General features: G+C 43.1%; 1 protein-coding gene across 1 annotated transcript; it reads right to left on the minus strand.

The window, feature by feature from the left end:
- Nucleotides 1-7,722: 7,722 nt before the first annotated feature.
- LOC148405202 (uncharacterized) lies at nucleotides 7,723-10,531 on the minus strand. The gene has a single exon (XM_088407119.1). It carries the CDS (start codon nucleotides 10,092-10,094, stop codon nucleotides 8,868-8,870), a length of 1,227 nt encoding a protein of 408 aa, XP_088263245.1. The 5' UTR covers nucleotides 10,095-10,531; the 3' UTR covers nucleotides 7,723-8,867.
- Between the last annotated feature and the right edge of the window lie 8,618 nt (nucleotides 10,532-19,149).

The raw sequence follows: 19,149 nt of genomic DNA on the forward strand, positions 1-19,149 counted from the left end.
AGTGGAGCACATTTTGACCGTTTTTTTAAAAACATCATTGTACATTGAAATTTCTGCTTGCGTATGCTTTAGAAGCAAGAATTAAGAGGACTACATTCATTATTTCAGCTGAAAAATGCTTAGTTTATGATTTATAGTCAACATTAATGAAATGTCCCCAACAGCGTTTTCAGCCCGAGTGGAGCACATTTTGACTGTTTTTTTAAAAACATCATTGTACATTGAAATTTCTGCTTGCGAATGCTTTAGAAGCAAGAATTAAGAGGACTACATTCATTATTTCAGCTGAAAAATGCTTAGTTTTTGATTTGTAGTCAACATTAATGAAATGTCCCCAACAGCGTTTTCAGCCCGAGTGGAGCACATTTTGACTGTTTTTTTAAAAACATCATTGTACATTGAAATTTCTGCTTGCGTATGCTTTAGAAGCAAGAATTAAGAGGACTACATTCATTATTTCAGCTGAAAAATGCTTAGTTTATGATTTATAGTCAACATTAAGGAAATGTTCCAAACAAGCGTTTTCAGCCCGAGTGGAGCACATTTTGACCCTTTTTTTAAAAACATCATTGTACATTGAAATTTCTGCTTGCGTATGCTTTAGAAGCAAGAATTAAGAGGACTACATTCATTATTTCAGCTGAAAAATGCTTAGTTTATGATTTATAGTCAACATTAATGTCATGTCCCAAACAAGCGTTTTCAGCCCGAGTGGAGCACATTTTGACTGTTTTTTTAAAAACATCATTGTACATTGAAATTTCTGCTTGCGTATGCTTTAGAAGCAAGAATTAAGAGGACTACATTCATTATTTCAGCTGAAAAATGCTTAGTTTATGATTTATAGTCAACATTAATGTCATGTCCCAAACAAGCGTTTTCAGCCCGAGTGGAGCACATTTTGACTGTTTTTTTAAAAACATCATTGTACATTGAAATTTCTGCTTGCGTATGCTTTAGAAGCAAGAATTAAGAGGACTACATTCATTATTTCAGCTGAAAAATGCTTAGTTTATGATTTATAGTCAACATTAATGTAATGTCCCAAACAAGCGTTTTCAGCCCGAGTGGAGCACATTTTGACCGTTTTTTTAAAAACATCATTGTACATTGAAATTTCTGTTTGCGTATGCTTTAGAAGCAAGAATTAAGAGGACTACATTCATTATTTCAGCTGAAAAATGCTTAGTTTATGATTTATAGTCAACATTAATGTAATGTCCCAAACAAGCGTTTTCAGCCCGAGTGGAGCACATTTTGACCGTTTTTTTAAAAACATCATTGTACATTGAAATTTCTGCTTGCGTATGCTTTAGAAGCAAGAATTAAGAGGACTACATTCATTATTTCAGCTGAAAAATGCTTAGTTTATGATTTATAGTCAACATTAATGAAATGTCCCCAACAGCGTTTTCAGCCCGAGTGGAGCACATTTTGACTGTTTTTTTAAAAACATCATTGTACATTGAAATTTCTGCTTGCGAATGCTTTAGAAGCAAGAATTAAGAGGACTACATTCATTATTTCAGCTGAAAAATGCTTAGTTTTTGATTTGTAGTCAACATTAATGAAATGTCCCCAACAGCGTTTTCAGCCCGAGTGGAGCACATTTTGACTGTTTTTTTAAAAACATCATTGTACATTGAAATTTCTGCTTGCGTATGCTTTAGAAGCAAGAATTAAGAGGACTACATTCATTATTTCAGCTGAAAAATGCTTAGTTTATGATTTATAGTCAACATTAAGGAAATGTTCCAAACAAGCGTTTTCAGCCCGAGTGGAGCACATTTTGACCCTTTTTTTAAAAACATCATTGTACATTGAAATTTCTGCTTGCGTATGCTTTAGAAGCAAGAATTAAGAGGACTACATTCATTATTTCAGCTGAAAAATGCTTAGTTTATGATTTATAGTCAACATTAATGTCATGTCCCAAACAAGCGTTTTCAGCCCGAGTGGAGCACATTTTGACTGTTTTTTTAAAAACATCATTGTACATTGAAATTTCTGCTTGCGTATGCTTTAGAAGCAAGAATTAAGAGGACTACATTCATTATTTCAGCTGAAAAATGCTTAGTTTATGATTTATAGTCAACATTAATGTCATGTCCCAAACAAGCGTTTTCAGCCCGAGTGGAGCACATTTTGACTGTTTTTTTAAAAACATCATTGTACATTGAAATTTCTGCTTGCGTATGCTTTAGAAGCAAGAATTAAGAGGACTACATTCATTATTTCAGCTGAAAAATGCTTAGTTTATGATTTATAGTCAACATTAATGTAATGTCCCAAACAAGCGTTTTCAGCCCGAGTGGAGCACATTTTGACCGTTTTTTTAAAAACATCATTGTACATTGAAATTTCTGCTTGCGTATGCTTTAGAAGCAAGAATTAAGAGGACTACATTCATTATTTCAGCTGAAAAATGCTTAGTTTATGATTTATAGTCAACATTAATGAAATGTCCCCAACAGCGTTTTCAGCCCGAGTGGAGCGCATTTTGACTGTTTTTTTTAAAAACATCATTGTACATTGAAATTTCTGCTTGCGTATGCTTTAGAAGCAAGAATTAAGAGGACTACATTCATTATTTCAGCTGAAAAATGCTTAGTTTTTGATTTGTAGTCAACATTAATGAAATGTCCCCAACAGCGTTTTCAGCCCGAGTGGAGCACATTTTGACTGTTTTTTTTAAAAACATCATTGTACATTGAAATTTCTGCTTGCGTATGCTTTGGAAGCAAGAATTAAGAGGACTACATTCATTATTTCAGCTGAAAAATGCTTAGTTTATGATTTATAGTCAACATTAATGAAATGTTCCAAACAAGCGTTTTCAGCCCGAGTGGAGCACATTTTGACCCTTTTTTTAAAAACATCATTGTACATTGAAATTTCTGCTTGCGTATGCTTTAGAAGCAAGAATTAAGAGGACTACATTCATTATTTCAGCTGAAAAATGCTTAGTTTTTGATTTGTAGTCAACATTAATGAAATGTCCCCAACAGCGTTTTCAGCCCGAGTGGAGCGCATTTTGACTGTTTTTTTTAAAAACATCATTGTACATTGAAATTTCTGCTTGCGTATGCTTTAGAAGCAAGAATTAAGAGGACTACATTCATTATTTCAGCTGAAAAATGCTTAGTTTATGATTTATAGTCAACATTAAGGAAATGTTCCGAACAAGCGTTTTCAGCCCGAGTGGAGCACATTTTGACCGTTTTTTAAAAAACATCATTGTACATTGAAATTTCTGTTTGCGTATGCTTTAGAAGCAAGAATTAAGAGGACTACATTCATTATTTCAGCTGAAAAATGCTTAGTTTATGATTTATAGTCAACATTAATGTAATGTCCCAAACAAGCGTTTTCAGCCCGAGTGGAGCACATTTTGACCGTTTTTTTAAAAACATCATTGTACATTGAAATTTCTGCTTGCGTATGCTTTAGAAGCAAGAATTAAGAGGACTACATTCATTATTTCAGCTGAAAAATGCTTAGTTTATGATTTATAGTCAACATTAATGAAATGTCCCCAACAGCGTTTTCAGCCTGAGTGGAGCACATTTTGACTGTTTTTTTAAAAACATCATTGTACATTGAAATTTCTGCTTGCGTATGCTTTAGAAGCAAGAATTAAGAGGACTACATTCATTATTTCAGCTGAAAAATGCTTAGTTTTTGATTTATAGTCAACATTAATGAAATGTCCCCAACAGCGTTTTCAGCCCGAGTGGAGCACATTTTGACTGTTTTTTTTAAAAACATCATTGTACATTGAAATTTCTGCTTGCGTATGCTTTGGAAGCAAGAATTAAGAGGACTACATTCATTATTTCAGCTGAAAAATGCTTAGTTTATGATTTATAGTCAACATTAATGAAATGTTCCAAACAAGCGTTTTCAGCCCGAGTGGAGCACATTTTGACCCTTTTTTTAAAAACATCATTGTACATTGAAATTTCTGCTTGCGTATGCTTTAGAAGCAAGAATTAAGAGGACTACATTCATTATTTCAGCTGAAAAATGCTTAGTTTTTGATTTGTAGTCAACATTAATGAAATGTCCCCAACAGCGTTTTCAGCCCGAGTGGAGCGCATTTTGACTGTTTTTTTTAAAAACATCATTGTACATTGAAATTTCTGCTTGCGTATGCTTTAGAAGCAAGAATTAAGAGGACTACATTCATTATTTCAGCTGAAAAATGCTTAGTTTATGATTTATAGTCAACATTAAGGAAATGTTCCGAACAAGCGTTTTCAGCCCGAGTGGAGCACATTTTGACCGTTTTTTAAAAAACATCATTGTACATTGAAATTTCTGTTTGCGTATGCTTTAGAAGCAAGAATTAAGAGGACTACATTCATTATTTCAGCTGAAAAATGCTTAGTTTATGATTTATAGTCAACATTAATGTAATGTCCCAAACAAGCGTTTTCAGCCCGAGTGGAGCACATTTTGACCGTTTTTTTAAAAACATCATTGTACATTGAAATTTCTGCTTGCGTATGCTTTAGAAGCAAGAATTAAGAGGACTACATTCATTATTTCAGCTGAAAAATGCTTAGTTTATGATTTATAGTCAACATTAATGAAATGTCCCCAACAGCGTTTTCAGCCCGAGTGGAGCACATTTTGACTGTTTTTTTAAAAACATCATTGTACATTGAAATTTCTGCTTGCGTATGCTTTAGAAGCAAGAATTAAGAGGACTACATTCATTATTTCAGCTGAAAAATGCTTAGTTTTTGATTTATAGTCAACATTAATGAAATGTCCCCAACAGCGTTTTCAGCCCGAGTGGAGCACATTTTGACTGTTTTTTTTAAAAACATCATTGTACATTGAAATTTCTGCTTGCGTATGCTTTAGAAGCAAGAATTAAGAGGACTACATTCATTATTTCAGCTGAAAAATGCTTAGTTTATGATTTATAGTCAACATTAATGAAATGATTCCAAACAAGCGTTTTCAGCCCGAGTGGAGCACATTTTGACCCTTGACTGATCTGCTCTTACCGCAGTCCTGTCAGCTATCTGAGGACAACTAACAGTCCTGACCGACTCTCCAATTAAAGGGTTAAGACGTCCCGTTAGTCCAGCACAGCTCTAACGCTGTATCGCCAGGCGACGGACATCTGCGTAAGCCGGTGTCGAGGAGGATACGTTCTGGTGCTCACAGCCTTTAAGTTTTTAAGCGTCTACCCATCTTACTTTAATCCGCCGACTCGTCGAGTAACCGTTGAGACGAGAAGGTAGAAAAATTACGCAAATTATATATGGCTGCTCCTCACTCTAAAAGATCATTTGCACTTGTTAAGACCAGAATAGGGTTTAGCAGTCTTATACGACCACTCGGGTACGTTTGTTTTAACTTCAACCAACTCTGAGTAACTAAACTTTAATCAAGAATGGCACTGCCGATGTAAAGGCAATATAATTATTTCACTTACAAAAGACTAGGAGGTTCTCTAATTTTGGTCTATAAAAATGACAGAGATAGAATAAAGAATGAAATTTTGAAATATTTATTTAGCGAAAGCAAAGCGAATAATTATTCACAGTATCAAAAAGTACATGGCTGGGCCTACCATGCCCTCTTAATACATAATACACAAAAACACATTCAATACATTTTGTCTTTCAGCTAATAAATGATTAAGATAAAACTTCGTCCAAGGCTATGAAAAACCATGCACAAAAACAAGTATAATGAAATAAAGATTTTAAAACATAATGAAAGGAGTGGAAAGTTTCTAAAAAGTCTAATACCAATTTTGAAAGAGGACCAAAGTGATCAGTTTCAATCCTCCTACATTGCGAATTAATGACATTATTAGTTGGGCTATCGGATGGATTTAGAATTTAGAATGACTTCCTTACCGGTTTGCTGCTTGAAATCCTCCGAAGGCTAACAACGTCGCAAGAATTTAAAAAGTGTCCAATTCTGAGAGTGACAGAGTCCTACTCCGACTTGGTGGTTTACACCCGAAGCCTGGAGAGGATCCTCACGCTTTTGGCAGGCAAAGGCAAAAAGGAAGCTACGAGTCTTGGGTGTTGGCCTTTTTATAGGACCTCAATCCCATGACTCGATGTACGCGTAATGGAACATACTTTGAACGATCTTAACCTTAAATGGAGGACTTTGAACGATCTTAGCCTTAATGAACGATCTTAGCCTTAAATGGAGGAAGTGAAAGTGTCACTGTGACACTTTGAGCACTTTTAATCGAACGATCGGACATGACTAATATCAACTCAAGGCCAGGCAGCAGCCTTTCCACCAAAAATAAGCATACATGGGCATTTGTTCCTCTTTTGGTATGCTGACCTGGCAGCTCAGTGTCTGTGCTGGCCGTTTAGTAACTTTCCACTTGAACACACGAACATTCCGATATGATTCAGCTGTATCTTGATCAAAGATACAGTTTAAAATGGTAATAACAAGTTGCATATTTCAAATCAGGCTAAAAAAGGCAATAACATATCATATGTGCACATTTACAGAATAAACATGAACATAGGTCTTAACATTTGTGATCAATTGACACTTTTTCCAATGGCAGTTACAGAGTAATATTGAGCATGACTTATTGCTAAAAGCTTGCTTTGATCTTATGGCCTCACAATGTGTCTACATTGTGAGTTGACTTCATGGACTTCTTTAATGTTGGTTGTCTTCAGAGATGATTTGGTGTCTGCTGTTTATGATATATTTATTTATAATATATTTATATTATATTCATTTATTTGTTTTATTCCAGTCGAGGTCAATTCTGACTGGTATCTTAAGCCAATAATTTACATGATAATTTTACATCAATTTGGCTCAATGTTACATCAACATGGCGCATTATTCCATCACATCGCTGCACTACCTGCGTTCACCACTATGTGTCGCCATTGCCCTCATCACATGACACCCCCTCCTTGGATTCAGTACCAGGCAGCCTTGGCATGGCCATCCCGGAGAACCCTCAGAAGTCGTAGTCCAACTGATGTTCCCGCCTAATCTCGTCGAGCAGATCCTCAACCCCAGTGTTGGATGACTGCGAAAAGTCAGTCATCATAGCCAATGTGGATACATGCAATGCAGCATGCAGAGATAGCAGGGGCGAGTCGGCTCGAGGAGAGGCATCAGTGGGGGGAGCCAGGTCATCATCATCCACAACGTCCTCCTCCGAATCCCCATGGGTATCCCCATCATTAAGGTCTCCGCAATCGCACACCATGGGCGAGCGAACCTGGGGTGACAGGGTCGGAGGGGAGGTTGCTCCTGACCACATAGGCGAGACCGGTACAATTACCGGGCTCTTAGGTTGCACTGGGATGCTCAAGGGGACCTCAGTGGTAACAGCGGGAGCCGACTCAGGGACCCCGGCGTCAGCCACCGGAGGACTCGGCTTGGGCATCCTTCTAGGGCTTGTAGCGACACAAAGACCACTGTTAAGGTGAGAGGTAATACAGCGACTGGAATCAGGAAAACGCCAAGTTAAATGAGTCAAAGAATGAACATAACCGAGCGCAGTACTTCCATCCCGGACAAGAGATGGAGGTAAACGTGAACTGCCTCGGGTCATCTTAACCAGTTTGGCTCCGAAAATTAGCCCTGTAAATCCTTCCAGGGACAGCCGAAGCTCTGAAAGCAGACATGCATCATTTCTGATATAGACACCATCAGGCAGGAACCAGTTTGGCCCCGAACAGTAGGGTGGAGGGAAGCAACAGGAACCCATGAAGGACTTCCCCACGACCCAGGCGAAGCACACTCGTTCGGTCCCGCACAGGAGACAGGAAGGGAGGCTCACCTATAATTTTCATAACCACAAGATCAAAAAACCGAATTGCTCCTATTCGGCAGGAGCTTCCTTAATTTTTTTGTACATTTTTTGGTTGCCCTTTTTTGCCGCTCGCTTCGACCGAGATACAGAAGAACTGTATTACTCGGGAGCTCCAGGTCGTCCAGCAATCACTGGTGATATAATCTCCAGAGACTGGTGAGGACTAGGGAGCGCGATTCTAGCAACATAAGAAGTAGAATTGGAAAGGTTGTGTCCGGTATAATTTGGTATAGCCGGTGGAGTATCAGTGTAAGGGTGCTGTTGTGGTATGGGTGCATGTGGTGGATCAGTGTGAGTGCGTCTTGGTGATGTGGGTGTTTGGGGTGTGTATGTATGAAGTCTAGGCAAATTATCATCATGATTGGCATTCCGAGGTGGAAGGGTAAAAAATGCAGAATAAGTAAAGAACCAGGCAATTAAAACCAATTGACTAACTATACCAAGCCATAGTAACAGGGAGATTATTCCCCATACTATGCCCCATAGTACTAGCTTGACTGTGCGTATAACCCAGACTTGGCTGGAGCTGGTGCGGCACTTAAGCCGTGTCACCAGGCCCATAACATACAAAGCCAGAGCCATGGCTAGCACACCTTCAAGAATAGTAGCCCCGTAGACTAGAGGGAAGAAAAAGGCAGACACAACGTCTAACACCAGCCAGCAGAGCAGCAGGACAGTTTCCGCTATCCCCACAGCTGTGTTGAGGTTGATTTTCACTCGCCCATGCATGTACACAAGAAAAAGGCCCATGCCATACGTGTAAGTACGGAACAGCAGCCTTAATACCAAAACTTTGGATATAGAAACAATTAGAATTAAAGGTCGAGTAAATTGTCGCCAATCCCAATAGCCAGTGCAGCTATATCCTATCCAAATAGCAAAAATTATCCAAAATTCAATTTCATTACTTACTTCAGTGACGGTGCCAGGTCGTCCGTAAGTAGTATCATTAAGATTGTTTGCCATGGTTCAGCAAGGTTACCTTTCCACCTTTGAGTGCTCAGCTTGGACCCGAGAGACCAAGTGACTAGCGTGCCGCTGAGCCGCGGCTCTTATAGGCAGTTTGGCTCCACCCCTCGGGCGCGGTTTCATTTCGTGGGCTGGCTTTTGCATCATTGGAGGTTGTCCTGGGTCGTCCCCTCGGTGAGATGAATCGCTGGACTCCGCCCTTGGTGATGAGGTAGATACATCCTGCAACGGCGATGATTCCGATCGCCAGCAGAATCCATCTCCACAGTCCCCCAATTGCTTCAGCCATCCAATCTCCAACAGCAGACATCCCTTCCCCCACAATCTCAACGCTGGTTCTAATGGCTGCCTTGGTGGTTTTGACAAAGGCCAGGCCAACCACTTCGTACCATGCGCAATCATGGAGGTCAGTGCCGCTGCCACACTGCAGCCAGTGTTCAGCGGGGGAGTGACAAGTCCCGTTGTTGTAGATCTTATTCGGGCCCACCCAGTCGTAGCCAATCACTTCCTGTCCCCAGCACAGGCTCCTTCTGAGCGCGTGTCCTTCAATGATTTGGCGAAGGGGATGAGGTTGATTAGGCCGGTACCTTGTGGGTGCAGTCCGATGTTTTGCGATGAACAGTTGGTAGTCTTTCATCCATTTCTGGCAGAAAGTCTCATTTCCGTGTCGATTGCGTTTCCATGTCCCGTCGGACTGCTTTGTCCAAAAGGCTCCTTCATCGTCAGTAGAACCGTCATCAGGAAAGTTCTCTTGACAATAATCTTTCCACTGGGGCCAAGTGTTGCAAGGTCGTCGGGCCAAAGTAACTGAACATTGAGTCTTTTCTTTGTTACAAATCATCCTCCAAGGTCTAGGAGTGGCATACAAGTACGGAGTGTACGAGGGCCAAATGTCCTGTTCTTTGGAGTAGACAGTTGCAACATACTGATACTTGACCCAGTAGTTGGTCGACACATTTAGGCAAGGCATTACATATTGTTTCATTTCAGTTTTCCAAAAACCCCACCATGTTCTTGTGAGATCTCTGGTGTGGAATTCTTTCCATTGCTGTAAGATTCCCTTCACAGTTTTGTTGGTTTTTAGGCCAGAACAATTATATAACCATTGCACCGAAATTAGCTTTTGAACTTCGTATAGGGGGCACCTTGGTGAGTTCCCTACAGACCATTGTTGTTGGTGCAGAGCGTCGTAGATTCTATCTGCTACGCATTTATCAATTTTGTCAAAATCATTTTGTGGTACAGACATCAGATCATCTGGGTTTGGGAGTCGCTGAACCCACATGTTCTGAGGCGTTTTGAAAAAATGGTGAGAGCCTTGGGTGGTTCTATATTCATACCAGAGGTCAAGTCTTTTCTCCCATAGCCAGGGGAGAGACACATTCAACCAATGTTCATAATCTACTTTAGTTATTGGTTGGATGGGGGAGTCTACCCAGAGGTTTGCTACCTCAAATTCAGGGTTAGAAATGCTTGTGGCTACTAAAACCTGGAATTGTTCAGTACATTTACTGCCAACATTCCAATAACAATTTGAAAGTTTTTGTGCCAAAAGACATACATTTGTTACCTGATGCTTTGTTATGTCAAGTTTGTGTTTAGCTAGAACTTTTATAGATCTCCCCAATCTTTTCTTATTTCTAGCTCTAAACGGCGCATGACGGTTAGCGGGGACTGGTGCCGGAGTGGTTAACAATTTTTCAGGCACACAATTTAATTTCAAACAACTCCAACAAGGTTCCCACTTAGGGCGGAAATCAATACAAGTGTTATTAGGTTTTGGAGCGTCTCTTACCCAATTGGTCCCCTCGATCCGTTCTCCGTCATCACGCCCGGGAAGGGGAGAGCAATATGACGAATAGTGCCATTTTCCTGTTTCATTCCCTATTTTAATCCAATTTCTTCTAACTAACCTAGTTTCTTTCTTTATCAACAAAATGATTTCAGCTAGAGTGTCCAATTTTCCAGCAAGCATCCACACATCATGGACTGTGAATTCAAAGTCTTCTTTGTGGTCTCGAAACGTTGTTGCATTCTTCAGGAGTTCAATCCCTGTCTTGACTCTGGGTTTCAAATCGTCTTTAACTTTTCTGATAAGTCCTTCGAGCCCCCCAGAATCAATCAGTGGGTATGGGTAGGTCCATTGTATCTTGATTTTCTTGCTTCTGGTTTTCCAACAGGTCTGGTTGTATTCTTTGCTTGTTCCATATTCGAATTTTGTCATTTCTAGCGGGTCAGGCTTGACAATTTTTCTGCAGCTTCGTATGTCACCGAACCAGCAGTTGAGCCATACTGCCACTAAGATTATCGTACAACAAGTAAACAGTATTCGGCAAACATATTTTTCCCAAGGTATCTCATCCAAAGGCAAGATGGATGGCTTGTATAGAGGGAAGCCTCTGCTGGGGCTGAAGTCCTGGGTAGATATCATCGGAGGTTCAGCTTCTTCAATAGGCACCAATTCTATTTCTTCCATTGACTGTGGTTGTTGGCTTACAACCACTGGTTCCTCATAGTGGTGCACCACTTTAGATGGGTCTTCAGGTGCATCACTTTGAGGAGAGCTTGGATCGTTGAGGAGTTCTGTGTTCTTGTATATCGGTTCAATGTTGGCATAAGTCAATTGCGGGGATGTTTGGTGGAGGTAGGAGCCCGGTTCTGGTTCGTTGTCCATGGGGTCTTCTAAGTGGAGACCGCTCTCCAAGAGGTCTTCTTCGATGCTCTCTTGCTGGATGTCTGCCACTTCTGACCCTTCGCTCCTCTAATCCTCTTGTAGTCTTCAGCCATCGCCCACTTCCACGCAGTGACTTGGACCACGCCTGGTTTGGGGGAGGGGCCTTCAACCTCTTGGTCCCGCCCTTCTCCTGGCAGTTCCTTAACTCCCGCTGCGCGGTTCTTGTGTTCCTCTCTGCTCCAAGCTCTAATTGGTCTTATTTGCAATACCTGTATCAATTCTTCGTACACAGGTTGCCTCCATTCATCCAACAGTGAGGTCAATTTCCAATAAGAGTTTCTGCTGGACTCATGGTTTCTTAAGCATGAAAAAGTCGGTGGGTTGTCTCGGCAGAAGTCTTCTCCTACAACTTTCACAATCAGCACTTGTTTGAAGTTGTTGTGGGTCCCAACTGCTTCTTCAGCTTCTCTTTTCTTGGTTTCCAAAAACATGGCTCTATCGTTTGTCCACAGGAGTTCTTTGTCCTCCTTGGTGGTCCTGGAGATCTCGATGTAAGGCGGTTGTACATTATCATAGTAGTTTGGTCCCCATCTGACAAGTATGTCCTCATCCTGGTGGGCATTCAGCACCCAAGGCAATCCAGGGGGGAATTTTGTTCTCCAAAGCTCAGTTCCTTGTCGAGGCGTAGGATACTTGAGTATTGCTTCCGCATAGCACCACTGCGGGTTGCTAAACAGATTTGGCATTGAGCCCCAGTCCTCCTGCAGCTGTTCTTTGGTTTTCTTGGGTTCGGAGTAATCTCCGTTGCGGAAAGTGATGTCGGTTTCAATGAGATAATTATGAGACATCTTACCGATGCATGAATGTGAGTAGTCCAGGCGTCCTCTAAGCATAAAAGGAAATTTCTTACCTGCACGTTCTCTTATCAAGTCATTCAAAGCATGGTAATTTGTGTATATTTTCGCCTTCTCTTCTCCAATAGATTGTATCAAAACTTCGTTTTCCAGTTTCTTCTTCTCTTTGTCCGTTTCAGTCGTGTGGTCAATATGCACGTAGTCATGATCCTTGTAGAGCGCACCATGGATCATTGCTCTGTTTCTGTTGTTTCTCCCTCCACTGAGGTCGTTTTGGGTTCCAATTGCCGGCTGCATGCTTCACCAAGTATGGCCAGGCGGTTCTCGGTTCCCTCGGTCTTGGTTGACGGTCTCTTCCACAGCCTGGAGAGTTCCTTCTCTGCTGACTCTTTGCTCAGATGTCTAGTCAAGATTGGAAGCTTGTCGGTCAGGCTGGGCTTTTTAAGCTTGGGGGGCGGAGCCTCAGTTGGTTCCTCCTCTTCTGGGGACTGCCCTTTTTTGGATTCTTCTGCTTTGTCATCATTTATCTCTTCATCCGCTGTTTCAGTTTCTTCACCGGATTCCGCTGAATTTCCACTTATTGGTTTTTCTAGGTAATTTTCGGCGGTCCCCACCCTCAGCTTTATGGCCAAGGCATAGATCCCATCATAAGGTATCATCGTGACTTGGAAAGCGATTTTGATTATGACGGCTTGTTCCGGGTGTCGTATTCTCCCAGGACGTGGTCGGTACCAGAGTTTTCCAAATTCTTCTTCTCTGGGTGTCCTGCTTCCACTGCTGGTGTACGGCGCCAGATGGTAACAAATTACCTTCTTCTTGTACTGCAATTCTTTTTCTGTGAGATCTAGGGCAGTGACATAGGTGTGTAGTGCACTGTCCGCTCCAATGATCTCTTCGGGTGCTTTTGGTCCATCTTCCCATTCCTGGGTCGCTCCGGAGTGAATCATTTCTTTCAACAGTCTAGCCCAGGTTGTCAGTGTCCACAGGCCTTGTGTTGCGTTTTCCAATTTTCTCCTCACTTTGTTGATTTGTGGATCTTCTCCGTAGCTTTCCACATACATCACACTTGATACAGGCTCCACCAGTCGTCGGAGCCACGCCGGAACAGAAGAAGGAGCTTCAGGCCAATTCTGGGCTATCAGCACCTCCAACTGTTTACTCCACTGGCTGTTGCCCACCCCGTATGTAAGGAGAGGTGGCAACGGAATCAGCGGGGTTACTGCTCTTGTCAGTTCTCCTCCAGTTGCTTCATTCAGTTGGACAAGTTTTCCTGCCGTTATGTTTTCCAAGCACTGGTCACAGAATCTCACCTCAAAGCCGTCCCACACACAACGGCACTTCCCGTCAGTAGGGTCAGCTTTGCTGAGATCCAGGCTCCACTGAGCGAAGAACTTGATCCTTGGTAGTGGATTCATTCTGCATAGCTCACATACATATGAGTCTAATACTTTGGCCGGAGAGATTCTTCCTTCCAGGCCATAGCCTCCCTCCGCTTCAATCTGCTCCTCCGGGCTCAACTCAAGATCCGTTGGCTTCAAGTAGCTGGCTCCGGAGAACAGAGTGCGCAGGGCGTTTGGTCTCAGGCAAATGACACAGGCTTCTTGATCCAGTGTCCATTCGAAGTGTTCATCTGCATCCTTCAGCAGATATCCTTTCTTGGCATTGCTCAAATTCATGAGCGCTCTTCCAACATAAATTCCTCCTGCGGTTCTTCGTGTGACGACCGCTCCTCTGACCGCGGCAATGCGGACATAGGGTGGTACAAATTCTGATGCCATTCTTCTTTTGTTTTAGTTACTCTTGGTTGGAGCTGAATCAGCTGATAGTGGTTTGAGCTGCTCCACTCCTTGAATTCCTCGCTTCTTTAGACGCACTGTATTTCTGTCTAATATTTCTTCAACAATGTCAGTTCGGTCATACTTAGCTTTTACTGCAAGATGGCTTGGCGCTTCTCGGGACTTGATCCAGACTCGCTGTCCAACACGAAATGGGCATTTTCTTGCTGGTTGAGTCTTTATATCTGACGTTCGCCCCGCCTCTTGGGCAACGAAAGGCCGTTGGTTCAATTCTTCCGAAGGGGAGGGTCTATCAGTTCGACTTCTCCCGTTCAGGTTGACGCCCAGTTCCACCAATTTTTCACTCCATTCTTTTCCATTTGCATTTTTTCCTAGCCAATTCTTGACTAGGCCAATGGTCCTTTCAGCAACGCCGTTGGCTTGTGGTGTGTAAGGGGGCGAGTAGATCCTTGTCACTCCCCACTTTTGACACCATTTGTCCACTTGCGCGTTCTTGAAATGAGTCCCATTGTCTGTTCTTAGTTCCTTTGGTATGCCAAGCCATTTGCATCCCTCATTCAGGGTTTTTATGACACTATTGGCGTTAGCTTTTCTCACTGCGTTCACGCCAAAGTGTCCTGACATTGAGTCCACAAGCACAATAAGGTACTTCTCACCTTTAGTGCCGTTTACTCCCATGGGTCCTGCTACGTCCATGCAGATTGATCCCCAGGGAACAGTGCTCTTGATTGTCAGTCCATCCGCCCGCTGTCCTCGTCGTCCTGCGTTGTATTGGTTACATGGTACGCAGTCGCGTAGAACTTCGCGGATTTTCTTGTCGGGAATCCAAAGTTCCAACTTTTCCAACTCTTTTCGTGTGGGCAAAGGGCCTCCGTGGCCTAGCGCTTCATGTACGGCCGTAACCACTTCCCTCACGAACTCTTCTGGGACCACCCTTCCACGCGGGGTCTTGTCCCAGCTTGTTGCTCCTACAACTACAACTTTTCTCTCTTGGACGTATCGGTCAACTTCATCATTACCTTTCCAGTGAGCCCCCTCCTTGACGTGGGCTCTCTGGTGGACAACATCAATGTTCAGGTATAACCTTATCTCGGCTATCTTTTTCCATAGCTCACTATGTGCAATAGGTTTCCCTTTTGCGCTCTCGTAACCATTCTCTTCCCAGATGGTCAGATCTTCCATGAGAGCCTGGGCACAATAGTGGCTGTCAGTTATGAGTCTCACTCGTTTTATGTTTCTTGTCATGACTTCCAAAAGTCCTTCCAGCACTGCTGTAGCTTCTCCTGCTTGTGCACTGCCGGATGTTTTTCCTTTGCGTCTTATTCGTTCTTCCCCGTTTTCTTTGAGTATGAAGCCCCAATGGGCTTTTTGATCTTCGGCTTTCTTCGAGCCATCGGTGTAGAGAACCCAGTCATAGGGCTTCTCTTTTTCTTTTTCTTCCACCTTTGGCTTTTTGCCAGCCTTGTCAGGTCCGATTTCCAGGTCGGGGTCCAACAGGATGTCTTCCCATCTTCCCCATCGGACGTTAGTGGCTTTGGTGCTCTCGAGGGTTGCTTTTCTCAGGAATCGGTGGACATTGCTTTGAGTGACCACCTTGATGCCTTGTCCTTGGGCCAAGTCTTTCAAAGAGCTCCAATACTTGGCAATTATTGCTAGCTCCCTTTCTTCTTGTGGAAACTTCTTCTCCACATCATCCAGTGTGTAGGTCCACAAGGCAACTAGTCCTGCTCCTTCATTGCTGACGCTTACCATTGCATCTTCTCCCTCGCAGAGTATAACAGCAACTAATCTTGCTGTTAAGCTTCTTGTTTCTAGTCGCACAGCTTCCCTGACTGCTTGTTTCAGGTTTTCCAAGTTTTGTTGGTCTTTTGCTGACCATGTCCATAGTTTCTGATCATCCGCTGTTTTCCTCAGCTTGGCGTACAGCGGTCGTGCATTTTTCTGGTAGTAGGGAACATGATCTCTGACGTAGTTGCACAATCCCAATATTTTTTGCAGGTCATTCTCGGATTTCGGTGGCTGGATTGCTTCAATCTTGTTCCGATATCCTTCTGATAGTCCCAGGTCCTCAGTCACTTGAAAACCCAAGTAGTCCACTTGGAATCTTGCAAGTTGGCATTTCTTCAGATTGAGTTTGAGACCTGCGACTGAGACTCTTTCAATCACCTTTTGCAGCGTGTCCAGATGTTCTTCTTCCGTGTCACTGGCAATGAACACATCGTCAATGTACACTGTGACATCCAGTCCATCCAGCACTTCCAAAACTGCTGTCTGGAACACGTTGGGTGAATTCTTGTAGCCTTGTGGCAATCTTTGCCACACATAGGCTTTGCCTTTGTGGGTGAAGGCTGTTTTTCCTTGCGACGCTTTGGCTAGTCTCATGGAGAAAAATCCATTTGCAAGGTCAATGCACGATTTGTATTTTCTTACTGTCAGAGTCTTCAGTGAAGCTTGGGGGTTGATGAGGCTAGCTCGATTCGCTACTGTCCGGCGATTGAGAGCCTTAAAGTTGATCACTGGCCTCCATCCTCCTCCAACTGCATCTGGTTTCTTCACGGCTTGTATTGGGCTGTTTGTGATGGGATTTTCTTCTCTTCTGATTATGTCAAGTGCCAATAGTTCTCTCACTATTGTGTCCATTTCTGTTACAGCTCCCGGATTAATTGGGTACTGTCTCACTGGTGGGTGCACTCCTCCTTCGATTGTGTGCACATACCTTGGTCCAAGGTCTCCGCAGTCGTTCTTGAAGTGTGCCACAACTGCTTTGTCCAAGATCTTGGCCAATTTTTCTTTTCCTTCAGGCGACAAATCGCTATCTTGTACTTGTTGTTCTCTTACAGCGGGCACGTCCACTGGCTTGTACCATTCTTGCGGTGGTGCAATTCCTGTTGGACCTACTCGTATTGCTTTCATCTTCAGTCTTTTCAATCTCTTCTGCATTGATTGTCGCTTGTTTTTGGGTCTTTGCATTTCTTCCAAATCTCTTAATGACAATAAATTGTAAGGGCCAAGAATCCAAACAATTCCTAGCCATATTCCATATTTCATTTGTTCTCTTCGTCCATTTGCAACTATTACTGATAGGTGTAGTAGTGGCTTTAAGGCTCTACGGGTCATCGACACCTGTGCTCCTGTGTCCACCAAGTAGGGTACTCCCTCGATGTCAGCATAGAGACAGTCTCCTCTTCGGTAGGCACCTTTCAACAGAATGACCCGTGCCTCGTCTGCCATTATTGCTGGGGCTCTCCAGAGCTCGCTTCTTTACGAGCTTCATGGAGAGCCTTCTTTTCTTCTGGTGTCATTTTCAAATATTCTTCTTTTGAAACATATGCTCCAGGTCCTGTCTTTTTGTAGACCTGCTTTAAGTTGCTGTTTGAACTTTGTCCTTGGTCTTCAGCTGGTTTCTGCTGTCGATCCTTAGAGTAGTTCGATCTTGATTGTTGTTGAGGCTTACTGTAGGCTTGCTTTTGTTGTTGTTGTTGTTGTTGTTGCTGTGGTCTCGGCGCTGGCGTTTGTTCATTCCCTCGCGAGCGATTAGGGGTGGCCGAGGCCTTCCTCTTCTCACTGTAGTGCTTGGCCAGCCGGTCCCATTGCTTGATTGACGCCTCAATTTTGTTTAAAGTTGCATCTGGACCCATCCTTATGAAAGTTGTATCACTTCCTCTTTCTTCTGTAATTCTTCTTAACACTTTGACGTATCTAGTAGGGGTTATGACTTGTTTCAACTTGTACCACACATTCAGTAGTGTTACCCCTTGTTTCAGTTGATCTTTGGCTCTGTCGATGTAGGTATCTTCATCCTCCTCTTCGTCATCCACCCATCTTTTGTAGACCTCGTCTGCAGTTTCTTCCGGGCCGACGGGATCTCCGGTGACGAATTGGAGCCACATCTTCTTTGCCACTTCTCCCCATGGTGCATCTCGGACCAGGGGCCATATTGCATACAAGTATTCTCTTGTTGTCTCTCTTTGGTACTTGGGTCTAACCATTGTTTTCAGGGCCTTGAAGGCTTTCATGTCCTTCTCAGGGTTTTCGTGCACAATTCCATATCCCACGTTCTGGACAGGTTGGTCAACCGTGGCCTTGATTCCTCTTTTTGACAAAGTCACTACTCGTGGTGTTGTTTCGAGCGGTGCGGGAGCAGTTGTTGTAGGCTCATCGTCTTGATCCAACTCTTCATAAGCTTTGAGCGCCGCTTTAGCATGATCATAAACGGCCTGCTTCAAAACTCTGCCCATTACGTCATACAAGATAGTCACGAATCCCTCTCTGAAGTTCTTGGTTAGGTCTGTGCATCTCACTAGATTGTGGTATGTCGGCAGTATCAGCAGATTCATGGCATCACTGTAGGTGATCCTCACATTTATGGTCACCTTTTCTTCTTTTCTTTCCAACCAAAACATGGGATGCAAGTACTCTCTTTGTCCTACTTCGGGTATGAAAGTCTTCCTCCCATCCTTGGTCATGAGACATCCTATCTCAGGATTTTTAGCCATTCGTTCAGACGCACGGTGGATGTCCAAAATTGGCTGCGGCTTTTTAATGCCCTTGCGAGTAGCTCCCCTAATCACCTTCAGAGCCTGACTCCCCGTACTTACGGGGGAGGCCGATGACATTACGGACTGTCGATCCTCTTCCTCAGCAGAAGTCCCTCCGTCAGTGCCTGCTGTTTCGGGCACTCGCTCATCTTCAGATGTTTCGTTCTCATCATTGCTGAGGTTTTCTTCCTCACTCTGCGGGACCTCTGGTACTGGTTCAGGGAATGCAGCCATGCCTTCGTCGTCAGTGTTGTTGTCTGCGCTCTGAGGTGCTGCTCTTAGTGCTTCTAAAACTTCGACACGAGGGGTTCGCGGTGGTAGAGGGCAATAGGAGTCCGTTGACTCCGGTGGTGTTGCGGCTGCAGGGTCAAATGTTACCACAGTGGTCTGACGTCTTTTCTTCTTTGCTTGCTCCTCTCGGGGCGAGCTATTTTTTGCTGGAGTTGCCGGTATCCCGCTGGGGGTTGGTGCTCCTCCG

This window comes from Hippichthys cyanospilos, unplaced genomic scaffold, assembly GCF_059441005.1.
Source record: "Hippichthys cyanospilos isolate Australia breed blue-spotted pipefish unplaced genomic scaffold, RoL_Hcya_1.0 HiC_scaffold_23, whole genome shotgun sequence".
NCBI lineage: Eukaryota > Metazoa > Chordata > Actinopteri > Syngnathiformes > Syngnathidae > Hippichthys > Hippichthys cyanospilos.

Excerpts from the sequence above, each read along its gene's own strand:
- LOC148405202 (XM_088407119.1), bottom strand. The coding sequence starts at position 10,094 with ATGTGGGTTCAGCGACTCCCAAACCCAGATGATCTGATGTCTGTACCA.